The 19,549-nt window shown below is 36.3% G+C and overlaps 1 protein-coding gene across 3 annotated transcripts in view; it reads left to right on the plus strand.

Annotated features, from left to right (window-relative positions):
• The window catches only part of CARMIL1 (capping protein regulator and myosin 1 linker 1), a 343,848-nt gene that overhangs the window by 249,200 nt on the left and 75,099 nt on the right, over positions 1–19,549 (plus strand). For all 3 annotated transcript variants that reach the window (XM_025381879.1, XM_025381880.1, XM_025381881.1), the window contains exons 24-26: positions 2,987–3,085; positions 12,407–12,535; positions 14,492–14,623. In XM_025381879.1, the coding sequence (XP_025237664.1) occupies positions 2,987–3,085; positions 12,407–12,535; positions 14,492–14,623 (360 nt within the window). The remainder of the gene's footprint in view (positions 1–2,986; positions 3,086–12,406; positions 12,536–14,491; positions 14,624–19,549) is intronic.

The raw sequence follows: 19,549 nt of genomic DNA on the forward strand, positions 1-19,549 counted from the left end.
CCCCCCCCCCCCGCCCGGGGGGAAAAGGGGGAATCTTTTAAAAAAAAAAAAAAAAAAAAAAAAAAAAAAAAGAAAGGAAGAGCATCAGAGGGAATAAAATAAGGTAATATTATATTTTTCTTATTATGAATTGATATAATAGATGACTGTTTTTTCAGAGTAGTAATAACCACAGTGTACTGGGTGAATGTGGTATAAAGGATGGAAAAGGAACTGACAATCTTATGTTCTAAGGTACCTACACTACTCATGAATCAATATAGCATTATTTGAAAGTAGACTTGGATTATTTATAAATGCATACTGCAAACACTAAGACAAACACTAAAAACTTTTTTAAAAGGACTATAATTGATAAACTAGGAGAGAAGAGAAATATAACCATACAAAATGCTTAAAGAAACAAAGAACAAACGTAATAAATAGAAAACAGTTACAAACATGGTAGATATGAATCCTACTATATTAACACATAATTGACAGGCCAGAAAATTGAAAATAGGTACAGAAAATGGACATTCAGGACAAAGTATGCAGATTATGTTAACTGTAACATTTGTGCTTTGTTAATAAAAAATAGGTGACTTTAAAGCTTGTATTTATTGATTTCTCTTCTCTCCCCTCCCCTCTCCTTCCCTCTCGTTCTTCTGTTCTTCTCCCCTCCTTCACCTCTCATTTCCTTTTCCTCTCCTCTCCTCTTCTGTTCTTTTTTTTTCTGAGACAAGGTCTCACTCTCTTGCCCAGGCCAGAGTACAGTGGCGCAGTCATAGCTCACTGTAGCCTCAAATTCCTGAGCTCAAGTGATCCTGCCACTTCAGCCTCCTGAGTAGCTAGAACTACAGGAGTAAGCTATAATGCCTTACTTTTTTAATTTTTTGTAGAGGTGAGATCTTGCTATGTTGCCCATGCTGGTCTCCAACTCCTGGGCTCAAGTGATCCTCCTGCCTCAGCCTCCCAAAGTGTTGGGATTCAAGCGTGAGCCACCACGCCCAGCCTATTGGTTTTTCTTGTAAAACTTGCTGTGTTCTTATATATTTGTTTTTATTTTAACAGGTAGATTTTTGTCTTCTGGAAAAAAATATGACTATTTAGTTTTACTCGGCTGAAGAAAAAAATACTGATTCAGTACTCAATCTTAAAACACACACACACACACACACACACGATTCCTTTACTAAAATACAGATTTTTTTTTTTGTTTCATTTTTGCTTCTTGCTCTGTTTTCAGCAGTGGGACCAGAGATGTCTAACTAGCTCTAGGTTATCTCCCAGCTTGCTCTCAGCTGTCCAGGGGAGCCCAGTAAACATGATAATGACCCCTTTGATCCTTCAGGAGGTGGGTTTTCTGTCCTTAGTCTGAAATGGTACATGCAAGCAAAGTTTACCCTATTAATCTAAGATGCAAATAATTTTGGTAGTGGTGTATACAGGCCTGATATTAAAGTCACTTGAAAATTGTTACTGTTTCTTCCTTTTGAACTGGTTTTTAGAAGCAAGCTTTAGAGTATTACTTTTAAAAAAAATTCCTTCCTGGTTTAAGTCTATAAAGCACCACTGGTGCATCTGGGGAAATGGCTGGAAGGCATGAGCCAGCCTTGGATGCACTGCCTATGTGTGAGATGAGCCTGCTGAAAAAGCAAACTTCTCTCAGAGCCGGCCACAGCCAGTGCTGCAGTGAGGCCCAATGTATAAGAATTGATAAAGCAAAAGGACCGGAAGCTGGATGGTGGTGTGTGCCTGTCATATATTTCAGGCAAGAATCTTTTCAGCAAAATATTTTGCACTGATAGTCATGTCACCTTGGAAAGAGATGACTTCTTGGGAAGCAGCAAGAGAAAGTAATGTAATATACTATCAAGGCATTAATGTGTCACTTTAATGAAGTTTCATTTCAGGTATCTTTTCGTTTTTATAATTTCTTCGTTTATGTATAATGGAAAGGTACATTTTGTTCTGCTTTATATCTTCAAGGGATGATCATAATTATAGTCTGTATTTTAATAGTTTCTAATTGATATTAAGTAGTAGTCATTTTAGCATATGGAAAATAAAAATTAAAATGTAAAAATACTTAGAGCTTCGCAGTTATTAGAAGTTCTTAGCCAGGGAACTGCTGTGACAAATTAAAAGCCAAATGGTTGAGTGATGTTATTAAAAACAAACAAAAAGAACAAATTTTAAAAAATAGATGACAAAATTTACCAACCTCAGATTATTCCTTTAAAAACGTCTTTATAGTACCTATCATTCTTAATAGTTAACCTTGCATTTTTGTTAAATATTTATTACATATTGTTCTTCTTGAATGCTTATTTTAATCTAGTTATTTGTACCTTTGAATTTTTCGTAGTAGATAATCTATGTATAAAAATACAGAAATCCATTTTTTATTTGCTATAATTTTAATAATTCAGTCCTGTTTTTGAGAAAATATGAAAATTTGATGGGTTAATGAAATTAGTATATGTCTTTGAGTTGTACCAGCCTGTATCCTTCAAATGTATTAGCGATTCTCTCTGTCTCTTTTTACGTTAAAATAAAGAATTTTCTAAGTGCTGATACATTCTACAGCTGGATTCAGAGAGCACTACCCTTATTCCTTGGGGATATTTATTTAACTTCTGAACTGTTGGGTAGTTAAAAATTCATGTGAGAGAAGGATTGAGGTTGTGTGCTGAAAGTGATGAAAAGTCACGAAGTGGGGTCTCTGACCCTGCAGGCAATTAAAAACCTGCTTATCTTTTTCAACTACTGAGTTACACAAAAATTACTCCAATTACCTGCAAGTTGAATCTCTAACTAAACCACCAGTACTCACAATGAAAGCCAGTTTCTCCATCCCGTGTGTTTTGTGGGGTCAAGGCACTGGCAGGATGTGTGTATTAGCGCTTTGGTTTTTAAGTTCAGCAACTGACTGTTTCACTTGTACTTTATTCTCTGCTGGGTTGAAATGTATTCTTGAGGGATACCTGTGCTTTATTTCCAGATAGAAAACTACCTGCTACGAAATCACGAGACTAGAAAATACCTTCAAGAGCAGGCTTACCGCCTGCAGCAGGGTATTGTCACCAGCACCACCCAGCAGGTAAGCGAGCCAGCGCTTGTGACTTCTCCTTCTGTTCTTAACTGACCCTCTGAGAGCAAAAGACTTCTAGCGTTTGAATCATTTCCAACGGGTCAATAAGAACTAGTTTTTGAAAATGACAACAAATCTAAGTAGAGTTTTAGAGAAGATACTGAAGGAGGAAAAGGTAGGCTAATTCTAATGCTAAATATGCTCTTTTAATTATCAATCAACAATTGCCAGTAAGATAGGTTTCTATACAAATATTAGGAACTTTTGGTTATAATAGATAACAAAATCTGAAAGTGATCAAATTTGCTACTTTGGAGACATTCTGTTCCTTTCTCATTATTCCTTCACACTTCCATGGGTAGAATACAGATTCTCAGATTTTATGTTGACAATGTCAGGTTCATTAAAAAAAGAAAAAAAAAATTCCGAGATTCTTTTGAAGAAAAGTTTGATGAATGTTAATTAACACATGCTGAAGAGAAACTGAGGTGTTTTTCTCTTATACTGCATTCCTCTTCACTCTACCCAGCTTTACTGAGGAAACGGAATTATAATAATTTTTAAAAATGTGAAATATTTCTTTTCAAAAAATTAACCAAAACCAAAAATCACAAGCTATTTGAGGAAAGCAATTTATGTGTCAAAGAGCAAGATGAACAAAGGAATTGAGCTCAGATAATGCAGAGTACAGCGGAGAGCTTTAAAAAAAATTGTCATTGTAAGTTCATTGGGACTACAGAGAATGATATGTCCATAAAATAAAAATAGGCTGCTATGAACAGGAGTAGTCAGAGAAAAAGAACAGTGCTTAACAATTGAAATTATGATACTCTGGTACAGAATTAAATAAACTGATAGGACCAAACTAAGCTGGTCCTCTGGAAGAAAAAGTAGAGCAAATCTTTATAGCTTATAATAAAAAAAAGACAAAGATTAAAAATAGGAAAGCAAAGTAAGTGAAGTGGCTAATTGACTTAGAATAATCAACAGCCTTCTAATGGAGCTTCAAAATTATTATAAAAATGAGAGATAGATATTAGAGAACAGAAAATAATAGAAAACCATTTCATATGAGTCTTGGAATTGATATAGCCCACTAGAATTGATCAGAATGAGTAGGCAAAGGGATCCACACCTAAATATATCTTGGTGGAATCTCAGAACACTTAGAATAAAGAAAAAAAAACTTAAAGAGTTCGGGCCGGATGCCGTGACTCACGCCTGTAATCTCAACACTTGGGAGGTCGAGACAGGTGGATCACTTGAGGTCAGGAGTTTCAGACCAGCCTGGCCAACATGGTGAAACCCTGTCTCTATTGAACGTACAAAAGAAAAAGTAGTCAGGCGTAGTGGCACAGACCTGTACTCCCAGCTACTTGGGAGGCTGAAGCAGGAGAATCACTTGAACCTGGGAGGTAGAGGTTGCAGTGGGCCAAATGCGTGTGAGACTCTGACTCAAAAAAAAAAAAAAAAAAAAAGTTCCAGAAAGAGTAAATGGGCTATCTTACAAGGGAACTAGAATCATTTCTTAGCATCAATCCCAATTAGTATATGTAAACGAAGTAATGTCTTCTTAGTTTGGAAATTGATTTATTCTGGACCAAGAATCGTATACCTAGCTGTTTTCAGACATGAACTCAGAAAATCTATTCCCTTTGTATTCCATATGTGAAAAAAAGTTACTTGAATAAATTCTCAAACAGGAAAGTATGCAATATGAGGTATAAATAGGATATGATAGCAGATATGAAATCGTAGAAGTTTTACAAGCTGAAAGAAAGTTTTTAAAAATCGCTGCTTTGGGAAAATCTACTTTGAGCTACGGGGTTAAGGGACATGGGATTGGCATGTCTTTCTCTGGGGCAGCCATAATCACAACTTTATAACTACATTTTAGAGGGTTTAAAATTTTAATATTAGACAAGCATTTCTCTGATGGCCAGTGATGATGAGCATTTTTTCATGTGTCTGTTGGCTGTATGAATGTCCTCTTTTGAGAAATGTCTATTCATGTCCTTTGCCCACTTTTTGATGGGGTTGTTTGTTTTTTTTCTTGTAAATTTGTTTGAGTTATTTGTAGGTTCTGGATATTAGCCCTTTGTCTGCTGAGTAGATTGCAAAAATTTTCTCCCATTCTGTAGGTTGCCTGTTCACTCTGATGGTATTTTCTTTTGCTGTGCAGAAGCTCGTTAGTTTAATTAGATCCCATTTGTCAATTTTGGCTTTTGTTGCCATTGCTTTTGGTGTTTTAGACATGAAGTCCTTGCCCATGCCTATGTCCTGAATGGTATTGCCTAGGTTTTCTTCTAGGGTTTTTATGGTATTAGGTCTAACATTTAAGTCTCTAATCCATCTGAATGGCAATCTTAATTATTGCTACATAACAGATTGTAAATGTTGAAAATCACAATAATGTAAAGGTAATGAAAGATACTAAAATTAGAAGTTTAAGAGGGAGAAAGTTGAATGGTATTGTAAGTATGCTAAATGTTTAGTTTTTATTTCATGGAATTAACTGCTATTTTCTATAATTCATAAATCAAAAACATAAAAATAAGTATCCTATTTAAATTTAAAATGGAAGCCACCAGAGGAATTAAAGGAGCAGAGGCTTTAGAGAAATTAGAAGCTTAGAAGAAATTAGAGAAATTAGAAATTTAGAGGCTTTAGAAAAAAAAAAGAATTTTTCTCTGCAAATTGAAAAGAATTGACTAGTAGGGAAATTTTTGTCATTTTAGACCATGTTGAATGACTCACATTATTTTCTTACCTTGTTAAAAATGTTATTTAATTTTTTGTTGCTTCTTCTTAACAGAGAATGAAAGAAAGATGACCATAATAAAAATGTCATGTATAATATTCCAATTAGGTAAAATATGGATGACTACATAGATAGGCATAGAGACATGTGAAAGGGTGTTCGTCACAATATTAATGATGGTTATTTTAGGTGATATGAAAGGTGTATTTTATTCTCTCACACTTCTCAGTATGGTTTGAATGTTTTACAGTAAATATGCATTGTTTAAGCAAGAAAAAGTAAACCAATATGTGTTGAGAAGAAAAGTTGTACTGGTGAAGTAGCAGGACTTTTGATAAAGAAAGCCATTATTTTGACCTTACCAGTCCCTTAAAAATCTAATTTATTTTCCTGCAAAGAACTAATACTAGCCTAGTATTTTATGGTTTACTATTATTAACAGGTTTTTGTGTTTAATATGAAAAGCAATGATAGTTACATTGAAACTTTGTCTTGTGTTCCTTTTTGAGCTATAATAATGAAGACTTCTCATTCTGTCACCCAGGCTGGAGTGCAGTGGCGCAGTCTCGGCTCACTGCCAACCCCTGCCTCCCAGGTTCAAGCAATTCTTCTCCCTCAGCTTCCTGAGTAGCTGGGATTGCAGGAACCTACCACCATGCCCGGCTAATTTTTGTATTTTTAGTAGAGACAGGGTTTAACCATGTTGCCCAGGCTGGTCTCCAACTCCTCACCTCAAGTGATCCACCCACCATGGCCTCCCAAAGTGCTGGGATCACAGGTGTGAGCTACTGTGCCCGGCCCAAGACTTCTTTTCTTTTCTTTCTTTTTTTTTCCTTTTTTTTTGAGACGGAGTTTCGCTCTTGTCGCTCAGGCTGGAGTGCAATGGCGCGATCCTGGCTCACTGCAACCTACGCCTCCAGGTTCAAGCGATTCTCCTGCCTCAGCCTTTCTTTTCTTAATATAATATCTTTCCAACTTTTTCCCCCTAATTCAGAGCAGATTTTGCCCATCCAAAAGAAATTACAGCAGCACCCTTTAATGCTTATTCTTAAAAGTACGTTTCATCAATTGAGAGAAAATTGTACACAAGAGCAGTTGGTGGATGTTTAATTCTGCATAGATGGCATTATTCTGAATTATCTAAGTCATTATGTAGTAGGTATATTGCCACCTTTACACTTTGGGAATTTCTTAGGACATTATGATTAGCAGTTTTTAGACTTTAATCATTTTAGTCACTTCAGGAGAGATTTACCTTGAAGATTCCAAAAACCTGAATATAGAAAGGATAGACCCTCTGTGACTAATGCCCCTGCCAACTTAATAGCCATCATTCTCAGTCATCATTCTCAGGTGACATCAAAGGCATTAAAGAATGTTTTAATGAAATATTGAAGTCTCATAACTACTTGTATTTGTTTTTGTCTAGTGACTTTGATTAGGAAATATTTTTGTAAGACTCAACATTCTACCTTCGTTTTTGATACCTTCTTTTCCAGATGATAAAGCCTGTTAATTAGGACTCAGCAAACTTTTTCTGTAAAAAGCCATATAGTAAATATTTTACTAGTTTTAGAGCCCATAGGATCTCAGTTGCAGCTACTCAACTCTGCTGTGGTACGGTGAAAGCCACCACAGACAATATGTAAATGAATGTTACAATAAAACCGTAGTTATAAAAACAGGCCCAGAATTGCCTGCCACTCACCACGCTCTTCTATTTAGCCTTCTCACCAAGAAAGAAAGAGAGAGAGAGAAAGAAAGAGGGAAAGAAGGAGAGAAAGAAAGAGGAGGCGGGGGAGGGGGCTTTACTGCTTACAGCTATTTGCTTGGTATATTCCCTTTCCTCTTTCATGTGCACATCTTTACATTTGCAGTCCTAACTTTGTTAAACACTCACTTTGCAACCTTTTGAAAAATGGCCTCTGTCCCTCTTTATCTACTGAAATGGCTCTTTCATTGGTTTCTTTGTCACAAAGTGCCGGGGCCTTTTCTCCTTCTTCGTCTCTTGATAAAAGGAGGCAGAATATTATGGTTAAGAATCTGGGCTGTCAAGTCAGATGACCCCAGATGTAAATCCAGGCTCTGCTATTCCCTATCTGTACGAACTTAAGTTAGTCACTTACTAACCTCTTTAAGCCTCAGTTTTTTCATCTGTTTACTGGGGATGATGATAGTACCCATCTATGAAGGTGCTGTAAGGAGTAACTGAGATAATGCTTGAAAAGTATTTGGCTTCTTACCAGTAAACATTAATGGTTTTTTTGGGCTGTTATTTTTATTATTACAGTTACCATCATTATTATGGACCATCTCATCTTTCTTAAAACTCAATTCTTAGTTCATTGGACAATGTGCCATTCTGAATGTTCTGCCACTCTTGTGTCTTACCTTCTGCTTTCTACACAACTCTTTCTCTTTTCATATCCCCAATGCAGGATTTTTTTTCAAAGCTTTGTATTTAGTGTTCTTTTCCTTTGGCTGTTTACTTCTGTTTTAACTCTCTCATCTGTAGATGACTCCTGGATCTAACCATTCAGTCCCTGTTTCTTTCCAGAGAGCCCTCTCTTGCCACTTATTTTTTTCAGCATCTCCACTCCTTTGGCATTCTGAGATACCAGTCATTAAGACCAAACTCATCCTTTTGAACTCTTGATTTTGCCATTTCACTCAGGAAAATCATCAGTCACTGAGAGTTGAACCTTTGGAATCATCTTGAACTCTTCATTTGCTTTCCCCATCCATTACCCATTATATACTGTCCAGTGGCTGCAAAAGATACTTCTTTTGTTTTTATTTATACTACCAGCCCTCTTGCTAAGGTCTTTTTACTAACTACCTTCTACGTCTTTTTTTTTTTTTTTAACAAGAACTGCAAGAACTAGTTTTTTCATCTTCCGTGTCTCTTCCTGCTTTCCATAGCCCCATGCCCTTTGTATCAGGGAAGCTGAGCCACCATGAATGTTTTTATGGTAAGGGATTTCTAGAGCTCACAATTGTGGGGGAGAGCTGGGGAAGTGGCACTCTGTGCCTTGGACACCATGTTCAACCTCTTAGCCTGCACTGGAGTGCTATAATATCCTACCTTAACCCATCATTCCAATCTGATCTCCCACTATAAGGTGCCTCTGTTCCTAACCAGGAGATAGGAGTCATAGTGTCTGGATGTACCACTGCTTGGGTTCATTCTTTTGCTTAACAATCCCTTCTGTTTTCTCAATCTGTACAAATCTTTCAGGACTCAGCTAAAAATAAATAAATAAATAAAAGTTATTTTTAACCTCACCTAGGTATGATTCCTCCTTTGGCTAAAATTTTTTAAAAGCTTATATCATTCATTTATCATTGAATAAACAGTTGTAAAGGTCTATGATATGGCAGGCACTATCTTAAGAAATAGGAATTCAGCAGTGAAGAAAATAAAATGTTCATGTCCTTGTGGATATTATATTATGTAGCACTTTGTGTCTTACGTTACTATTAATTGTCAATATTTCTTCCCACTTCTAGGTTTTTAAGTTGCTGATGGCAAGGGGTAACGTTTTTCAACACTGTATCTCCTCTATGCCAGGTGTTCAGTTTATTTCTATTGAATGGAATAAAGAAACAGATGTGGAGAGTGATAAAATTTTCTATGAATAAGCTGTTTGCTGGAAGTAAGATCAGTTGTATCAACTTGTGAGCAACAACAGATGACATTTATTGCTAATAGTTGTAATTCTTACACGTGGGTTCAATAGCCCAGTATATTTGAAAAAGCCTAGGTAGTCACCAGCAAGTATGATATGAGTTAATGGTGTGACATAGTTGCCAAAGAAACCAATTTGACTTGTACTGTATTAATGAAGGTATACTTTCTACAGTAAGGAAGCTCAGCTCTGTGCTTACCAGTCCACTCTTATGTTACAATCCATTTCACTGAGGAGGGCATACTTCATGAGGTTCTAGGTGGAAGACAGAATACAGAAGTGACTTACAGGAAAGGAGGTCAAGGACTGCAGAACTGTGTCAGTGTAGGCATAGGAAAAGAAGTTGGGAATGTTAAACCTGAAGAAAAGAACGCTAAGAAAGAAAAGATGGGTGTATTTAAATATGTGCAAGACTGTCACTGGAAGAGATCATATGATTGTGCAGGGTGTTCACAAGGGGAAGATATGGGAACTGCAGGATGGATGTAAGAAGACAGATTGAGACTCAAAACCATGTCTGGGAATGACAGGGTACATTTTCTTGGAAGGAATTGAACTTCGTAAACTATGGCAGTCAACAACTTTTCTGTGTAGCTTTAGAGAAACTGAACACTATAGGGTTAGGGTGAAGTAGAGAGGTTAAACTAAACAGCCCTAACACAACCGTCTTCTATGAGGTCTTCTAACGGAGTAACCCAAGAGATTATAGCCTTTCAGATTGCATCTCGTTTATTTTTCATATTTATGTACTTGAGAGATGAATTATGAACTGATAAACCCCTTGATTTACTTTTTTCAAAATTTTCAATTTGTACTCTGTGTAATCATTGTATGTCATCTTAAATAGTTTACCTTTTCTGAGCTTTGAGCTCTTTCATGGTAAAGGATCTACATGTGGTCTGTTGAGCTATGCTCAGAAGAATCTTGGAGACGTGAGATTTTTATGTCTCCTTTGAATTGAAGAACTTAATTTTGATTTTTCTTTTGGATGACATTTTAAAATGTTCTGCTTAAAGACCGTTTTTGTTAAGTTCCTGTAAACCCTGTCTCTTTGGTGAATGCATACATTTCAAGCATCTCTTTGGTCTCTCTTGGTGATTAAAGATATCAGCTTTATAGTGCCTCACCCACATGCCTCTCAAATTAGCCTATTGCGGCCCCAAATGTATATCAATTTCTTTCTTAGTGTGTGGCTTATTTGTCTCTTGAAATTGGGCATTCATTCTTTGTAAAATATGAATTATTGATGACCCTTTTTGCTTCAGGAAGCACAGATCAATACAATAGTTAGAAGAGTTATGATTTCTATCAATTAAGATTTTTAAAAACTTATAGTTAGCTCTATTCAGGGCATTGTGTAAATGCAGAAAGATATGATTTCTGCCTACAATCATAGGCAGGAATCATAACTTTCTTATCTTAAATTTTAGGGATTTTAGGCAGAGAATTTGATGTGAGAAGCAATATTCATATAACTTCTTTTTCCTATGGGGATCTCAAGATACTAACTTATGTAACCTCAATATATTTTACAGCAATAGGAGCTGTTTTTATTATACGTGAACTTTGGCATTACTGGCCCTTTATCAGTAATAGGTGCTTTGAGTGGTGTTATTTTACTGAATTGTCTTCATAACACACTAGTAAAGAAGGTGCGGTAGATATTATGAACCTGACTTTACAAAGAAAAAGGCAAGAGAGATGGCAGTGCTGCAGCAAGTAAACATGGGCTTTGTAATCAGACTTGAAGTCTTCAGAATAGTGTGTAAAAGTCTCTTATCATTTTGAAATTTAAGGAGGAAGAAGGGCAAACTTTAGTTTCCTATAGTTATGATATCAAATAATTCAAAATAGAGAAGTGCGAATTTAACTAAAAAAAGAATATTGTTTGTCTCCTCTGCCAAATGAATTATCAGATGGAAGGGGACTCTTGACATGTAAGGTCTTTGAAGCATGAATAATTTTTTTAAGAACATGAAATAAATAGACAACCGGCAGCTCTGACGAAAATATTGGAGACACTTTTAAAACCACACTGTGGTTATCTTTTTCTTCAGACTTCTTGGCTTCCTTCATGCTTTTTTGTATAAGTATAGAAGAGCATAATCTTACCTTTTGTAATATTTTTTGTCTACCATAGGGATCCACCATCTCCCATTGGGTTTTGTATTTATATCCATAAAACAGTTGAGAATGATTTAGGTGCAATTAACCTGGCAGGGGAGGCATCTTACTGTAAATTAGACGATATTGACTTTATTATTACCTATGTCAGTTTAATAAAACCTCAATTTGTTTTTGTTTTTTGGTAGCTCTTAGTTTACAAAGAAAAATACTTGATGTAATTGAATCAATTTTAAAAATACCGATTTTTAAGAGATACTCTGGTTTCTATAGTATTGAGACCAACTGACTGTCGGGCATCATTTTGTAGTCATCGCAACAGTCTCAGTGTTGCACATTTTATTTCTCTGTTTCCTCAGTACCTAACTCTATGTCTAACACATAGAGGGTGCTCACTGAAAGTTAATGAAGGAGTTAGTATCTAGCAGAATGTCACCAAATGAGCTTCTGAATCATCAAGAAGTGTTCACTTTTGTTCTAGGTGCTGCATTCCCTAAGGCAGGAAAGGGAACTGAAATGCCTTCAATGTTTTTCTGGCGTTAAAGTTGCCAAAGGTTACTTGCAGGAATAAAGTTAATTAATAATTGCTTATAAGCAGCATTCTCAACGATTCCAGTTAGAAGGGTTTGAGGTTTTCATCCTCATGCATTCTGTGGTTTGCTGAAGTTGTTTTCATACTCCTTCATTCTGTGTTTCCTTCTATCTGAATATCGGCGGGGCTGACTTGGATGCTTGCCTTTTTCTGGTTTGGAGCAGATGATTGACAGAATATGTGTGAAAGTACAAGATCATCTCAACTCCTTACGAAACTGTGGGGGAGATGCTATCCAGGAAGATTTAAAATCAGCAGAGCGGCTCATGCGTGATGCTAAGAACTCTAAAACGGTGAGTTTCACTTCAGGCTGTGTGAGAGTCTGGTGTAATAAAAACGTTTAATAAAATTTAGTTTTAGAAACCAGTTTCAACTTTCTTTCTCTCTCTACCCAATTCCAAGTTTACTAACAAGTGGCAAAGTGAACTGAATTAGCCTTGACCTCCTTTCTGTACCTGTGCTGATTACCAATAATCAAGATATAGAATAAAAAGCAGAGGGCCAGTGTGATTTCCAGAGGGTGTGATTGGGCCCTCAACAACTGAAAGGGAGCTGTAGTTTAAATGAGTAACAGCTCATTTAAAATGATTCTGCTTCTAAGCTGATAACATGAAACTCCCCTCTGTTGCCTCTAAAAGGAAGTTTCTTTCACATTAGACTTTGGTTCCCAGTGTGTGACTTAGTAGAGCAAGGACTTAACTGTGAGTCAGAAAAACTGAGATCTGGTTTTGGTTCTGCTGTTAGAATCACACAATCACTGAATGTCATGAGTATGAGGAATCTGTAGACCAATCAGATACTCTTGTGATACAATAAGAAATGTATATTTGGTCTTTGTTCCCAGTTCCTGATATGAAGCTTCTAAAACCCTTGTAATTTCCTGAGTGATAGGGATGATAGGAGCATCTTTTGTTATAATATTTGGTCTTTGTCCCTGGTTCCTGGCACAGAACTTCTAAAATCCCTGTAATTTCCTGAGTGACAGAGATGATAATAGCATCTTTATTATTAATGAAAAGCCCCTCTCATCACACCAGAGTTTATCCTAATGAGGTGACTCTTCCTGTGCCCCTAGAAAGTTGCAGGATAGGGAAGGTTGCCAGAGGAACCAGCCATGTTATTAGTGAACTGAGTCTGTCAGCTCCACCCCCTGGAATCCATGGAAATGGAGAGGGGCTGGAGATTGAATGGACACCAATGGCCAATGATTTAATCAGTCATGTCTATGTAATGGGTCCTCCATAAAATGTCTAAACAGTAGTCTTCAGAGAACTTTTGGGTTGATGTACTCATCAACATGCTGGGAGGGCTGTATAACTGGAGAGTGCCCCCGAAGCTCCCCCAGCTCCGTACTTCACCCTATACATCTTCTGTTTGGCTACTCCTGAGCTGTATCTTTCATAATAAACCAGTAATCATAAGTAAAATGCTTGGCTGAGTTCTGTAAGTCATTTTAGCAAATTACGGAACCTGAGAAAGGATTTATGGGAGCCCCTTGAATTTAAGGCTTGTTAGAAGTACCAGTAACAACCTGGGACCTGTGACTGCCATCTGAATTGGGGATAGTCTGGTGAGACTGAGTCCTTCACTTTTGGGATCCGAGGCAAACTCTGGGTAGACAGTGTCAGAATTGAATTGAATAGATTTGTAGGACACCTATTTAGTGTTTGCAGAGAACTGGAGACTTGTCTGGTGTGGCAAACACCTACACTTTTGGTGACAGAAGTGTTGTAAGTAAAAGCAGCTCAGCTTTCATACCCCAGATAAAGAAATTAAGACACGAAGCGGGGCTGGGCGCAGCAGTATGTGCCTGTAATCCCAGCTACTCGGGAGGCTGAGACAGGAGAATCACTTGAAGGCGGGAGGCAGAGGTTGCAGTGAGCCGAGATCGTGCCATTGCACTCCAGCCTGGGAAACAAAAGCAAAACTCCATCTCTAAAAGAAAAAAAAAAAGACATGAGGGGGTAATGTATTATTCCTGTGGTTTCAAAGCTGCTTAATGACAGAAGTGGTCAATGTGAAAGTCTCCTAATACCCAGTCTAGTGTTTCTTAGGGTTGCCATGATTCATTGAATAAAAATGAATGCCCATAGTCTGGATATCAGTTTATTAATCCGTGCAAAGAGCCTTTGACTGAGAAGAGATTATGCCTAACAGTATGTCTTCACCCTTCTCATTCACTCTGCAATGGCTTTGATTGAAATATTTACTCAGTTATAAAGAGGTTTTTTTTTTTATTTCTCTTACAGTTGTTACCAAATTTATACCATGTTGGTGGTGCATCTTGGGCGGGAGCCAGTGGCTTGTTATCCAGTCCAATTCAGGAGACCCTGGAATCAATGGCTGGAGAAGTTACAAGAGTAGTAGATGAACAACTAAAGGTTTGTGGGATTTGTTATTTGGGAAATGAAATTGTTAAGATTTAACTATGTGTGATAGCATTTTATTCCATAGCTATCTGTGTTTTATAGATTTGTATGTGTGCATGCTGCAAAGATGTACTTGTAGTAAAAATTGAATACTGTGTCTTTTGCAGCTTCATTATAAGTTTTGGAAAGACTTCTTACATAATCATTTTTGATGGCAAACCTCTAAATGTACCTAATAAATTATGGGTTGCCACTGATAAAGGAATGATTGATTTCTATTAAGGGAGTAGAAAGAGAAGTGTGCTTCAGGAAAAAATACCTTCTGTTATTAACATCTGATTTAGAGAATGGGAAAAATGATGGTAAGTACATTTACATTACCTAGATAGTGCTTATGTGGGGAGTCTGCCACTGGGTGAATAGATAATCTTGTAAGGAGCTGGTTGAAAGACTAGGAAAGGTATTTAAATGTAATTACAAGGTACTCAAAGTTGCAGAGACCTGCCTATAGATTCACTGAAAAAAAGGTGAAAAAAAGGTAAAAAAAAAAAAAAAAAAAAAAGAAGTTATTGAAATTTTAGGGGAATAGACTAATCTAAGACCAGCTTTTGCTTAAAGTAACTTCAAGAAACACCTACACTAGATAAATTTCATGTTCAGAAACTTTTCATCACTTCCAATCTGCCTATCAAGGCAGCTTGTAAAAACTGTGTCTGAATTTGTGTAAGTATTTGGCCGGTTTTCTTCTGAGAACACAATTAACTACAGCATATAGGGATTTGAAGTACAAATCAGTAATAACTTTGCAGCATGTTAATTACTCTCTTTGAAAATTAAGTTAATGAAGGAGAAAATGTGGGGTTTTCTTTTTAAGGAGTTTAATCCCCTGTCTTCCTGTGCATATGATACAGAGAGACTCTGTGTGTCATTTTTATTTTATTTAATCATGGTTGTTTTTAATCCATCCTGAGCAGAGACAAATGGGCAGAAAAAGGAGTGGATGGTAGAGTTCTGCTAGACCATTTATTAATTAATAGCACTTGTTTTATCCTCCAGGAAGGATAACATATTTAAAACAAAATTGGCTTTGTTGTTTATTTTTAACTGTAAAAACTGACTTACTCTTTGTGAAATGTTTAACCAATACTAACATGTAGGGAATAAAAGAAAGTGAAAAAATTCCCTAAGATCCCAGAGGTAGTATCTCTGTTAATATCTTAGTGAATTTCTAGACATTCTGTGCCTATATAAACAGTTTTTTATATAAGTGATCATACTATACATACTGATTGGTAACCTTATTCTATTTGGTACAATGTCATGAATACAATTATAGGTTGATGAATAATCATTTTTAATGGCTATGTGGTATTCCATTGCATAGATGTACCAGCATAATTTATTTTATAATTTCTGATTAATTTAGTTAGGGTAAATGTCTATAACTGACCCATTGTTATGTCAAATAGTATTATACTTTCATATGTATTCACACACTGCTATTCACTAGTGCAGGCAATTGCTGATTTTGCCACATCTTTAACAACGCTAAGTTTATCAACCTTTTAATATTTTTCAATGTAATGGGGAAAAAAATTTTTTCATTGTGTCTTTTTGTTTGTTTTTTGAGATGGTGTCTAGCTCTGTCACCCAGGCTGGAGTGCAGTGGCATGATCTCAGCTCACTGTAACCTCTGCCTCCTGGGTTCAAGCTATTCTCCCGTGTCAGCCTCCCAAGTAGCTGGGACTACAGGTGTCGGCCACCATGCCCGGCTAATTTTTATATTTTTAGTAGAGACGGGGTTTCACCATATTAGCCAGACTGGTCTCAAACTCCTGACATCAGCTCAAGTGATCTGCCTGCCTCTGCCTCCCAAAGTGCTGGGATTATAGGCATGAGCCACCGCTCCCGGCCTCATTGTGTTTTTTGGATTTCTTCAATAACTCAGTGATGCATCAAGTAATTTCATCCCCCCTTTGTATTTCTTCTTCTGTAAATTATGTATTCATATCTATTGCCTAATTTGTTTCATTTGTGAGAACTTATTCCATACTGAAAATTGGCTAGAATTTAAATGGGCATGAAACATTTGTAACAGGACCTTTCCTATCAAACAGCTTCAAAATTGTCATTTCAACTGGTCTAAACGACAAACCACCCCTTATATCTTTGGTGTTCATTTTCTTCTCATTGCATGGAATTGTTGAAATGGATTCTTGCCAGTCTCTTTCTTAGGAAGGAGCAGAAGGAGAATATCCGAAGTATAACTATATGTATTTTTAAAAGCCTAAAATAATATAAATATATTTAGGGTTCAAAATATTTTCTGTAAATAGGCATTTCCTACTTTTTTTTTCAGGCTGATTTCTCTGACCCCTCTTTAAACATCCCCATTGTTCTCCATTCATCATCGCCTCCTTGTTTGCAAATATCGTAGCATGCTTTTCTCTCATTCTCACTATTTCGAAGGTCCCGGGCCTCCAAATGGCCTTTTCCCCACCTTTTCCTGTTCCCTACTTACTTGTTTTTATTATTCTCCGTCCTTCTGAGTTTCAAGTTTCTTCTCCTTTGGGGATGTCTGGAATGAAGCAGAGAAAATCCTCAACCAAAACATCTTAATTAAATGTATTTTAAAATGTTCTTTTAACTGGGTGCACATTTCAGTTTTGATACTTCTAATGGACTTCCTTATATTTCCTTCCAGTTTACATGACAAGTGGACAACCTTTTACTATTTTTTAAAAAATACCATTTATCTATTTATATAAACTTCTAATGCATTGATTTTCTTAAAATTATGTAGGCAAAGTGTATTTTTAATATAACCAGTGTTCAGTTTTAAACTATTGTGTCTCTTATTGAATTCACTACTACTATCAAATTTTCCTAGTTAAAAAGTTTCCTTTTTCTATTTCCCACATTCTCTAAAATTAACATATTAAACTCACAAGAGCTAAAGTCGATGGATTATCTTGTTTAAAAGTTATTTTGTAAAAATAGTTTTTATTATAGGAAGTGGTAGATTAAAAAAAGGAAGCCAGCAGGCCTAGATTTGTGTCCTGGGTTTCCTGCTATGTGCTCTAAACAAGTTGCCTAACTTTTTTGGACCACGTTTCCTTCTGCAAGATTATCTTGGCCTCATGATAATCAGGGGGATTTATTCCAGCTCTAATATTTGATCATCCTGTACCATGGCCAGTCATAGACATTTTGAACATTGAATGAGAATAAGTTCAAATAACTCTTTAAGCCATCTTTCCAAAGTATTATTTCAGAAAGCAAAATAAATGGCCAGATAAGCCAGCCTTCTTAGTATACTTCCTGGAGGAGAATAAAGCAGTAAGTCTGGAGAAATTCCTTCTTTGAAGGAGATGATGTTTTCTCTAAACTGGCCTGTTTTAGGTATTTCAGAATGACAACAGTCCCCTATTTTCCCTGTTTTGATCCTAACGTTCATTCCTGGAGTAGTAGTAGATGAACAAAGGGGAATCGAATGTTTTAACATAAGGAAACATTCATTTCTCTCTTCTGGACTTAAAGTCTAGGGTATTTGTGTTGGCCTAGGAAATTCTTAATTTCGTTCAGGGCTTAAATGGTAAAATACTTGACTGGTAAATTTCAGCTTTACTTAGGATATGAGGCCTGAGGGATTTAGGTGGCATTTTGTCAACTATTAACTCAGTTTAGCCAGAAGAGTTCTCTGAGTTTTCTTCTTTCTAGACTTTATATTTTCCAAAGCAAAAGAAAGGAAGATTTCAGGGCATTTTACTATGGAAGTTGTATTTGCTGGTAATGAATTACAAGTCATTGGCTCACTGCAAGAATATAAGAGCATAGCTGCCATGTTAAGGATATTAATCCAATTTATTTTACAAATATTAAACAGGTTTCCTAAGTACCATTAGTTATTTTTTCAGTTAAGAAATATAGACCCTCATAACTGTCATTAGAGATACATCAAAACAAAATTGGATTATCGTATTTCAAAAACAGGGCCTGTTCACTGCAAGTTGTCTGAAGGTAATAAAACAGGGAGACTAACAAAATGAAGGCTATATAAAAAAAAGTTAGGAAATATGGATAGAATGAGAAATTTAACATAAGCCTAATTTAGATTTCCCCCCAGAAAAGAAAACAGAGACTAGGGGAAGGCAACATTTGAAGAGATGACAGCTGAGAATTTCAGAGATGGATTAAAGACCAGAATCTTCTGATGCAGGAAGCGCAGTGAAACCTAAAGCAGGATAGATAAAAGCAAACTTACATCTAGAATTGTTGTAATAAAAAGTGAAGAGTGCTGAAGATAAAGATCTTGAAAGGAGGCCAGAGTTGGTGGTTGGGGGCAGGCAGGGAGAGGCTCTTTTTTTATTACTTAAAAAAAGACCAATATTAAGACTGACAGCTCACTTCTCAATAGTTAATGGAATCCAGAAGACAATGAAATAGTATCTTTAAACTTTAGAGAGTACATAACATAGCAATCTAGAATTATATACTCAATGGACCTGGTTTTTACAAATGAAGGTGAAAGCATTTTCATCACTTCAAAAACTGAGATCATTTACTGTCACTGGGCTACACACACACACACACACACACACACACACACACACACACACCAAACACTAAAGGATATACTTTAGGACAAAGAAAAATTATCTAAAAATGTAGTCTGAGCTTACAATTGTGAAAGACTAATGAGCCGGGAAGGTCCAAATATGAGGAAATGGTAACATTACATGAAACAATGACATTAATGTCTAATGTGCTGTAAAATTTTAAAAAGCAAATACTGAAAGTGAGTGTATAAGTTAGTAGAAAGTCAGTTAAAGCAATCCAAGGTCTTAGTTTTATTCTGGAGAAGTGTTAAGAATTCAGCATTAGAACTGCATTGTCCAATGTGTTAACGCATTAACCACATGTAGCCATTAAAATTAC

The sequence above is a fragment of the Theropithecus gelada genome, chromosome 4 (assembly GCF_003255815.1).
Source record: "Theropithecus gelada isolate Dixy chromosome 4, Tgel_1.0, whole genome shotgun sequence".
Classification (NCBI taxonomy): domain Eukaryota; kingdom Metazoa; phylum Chordata; class Mammalia; order Primates; family Cercopithecidae; genus Theropithecus; species Theropithecus gelada.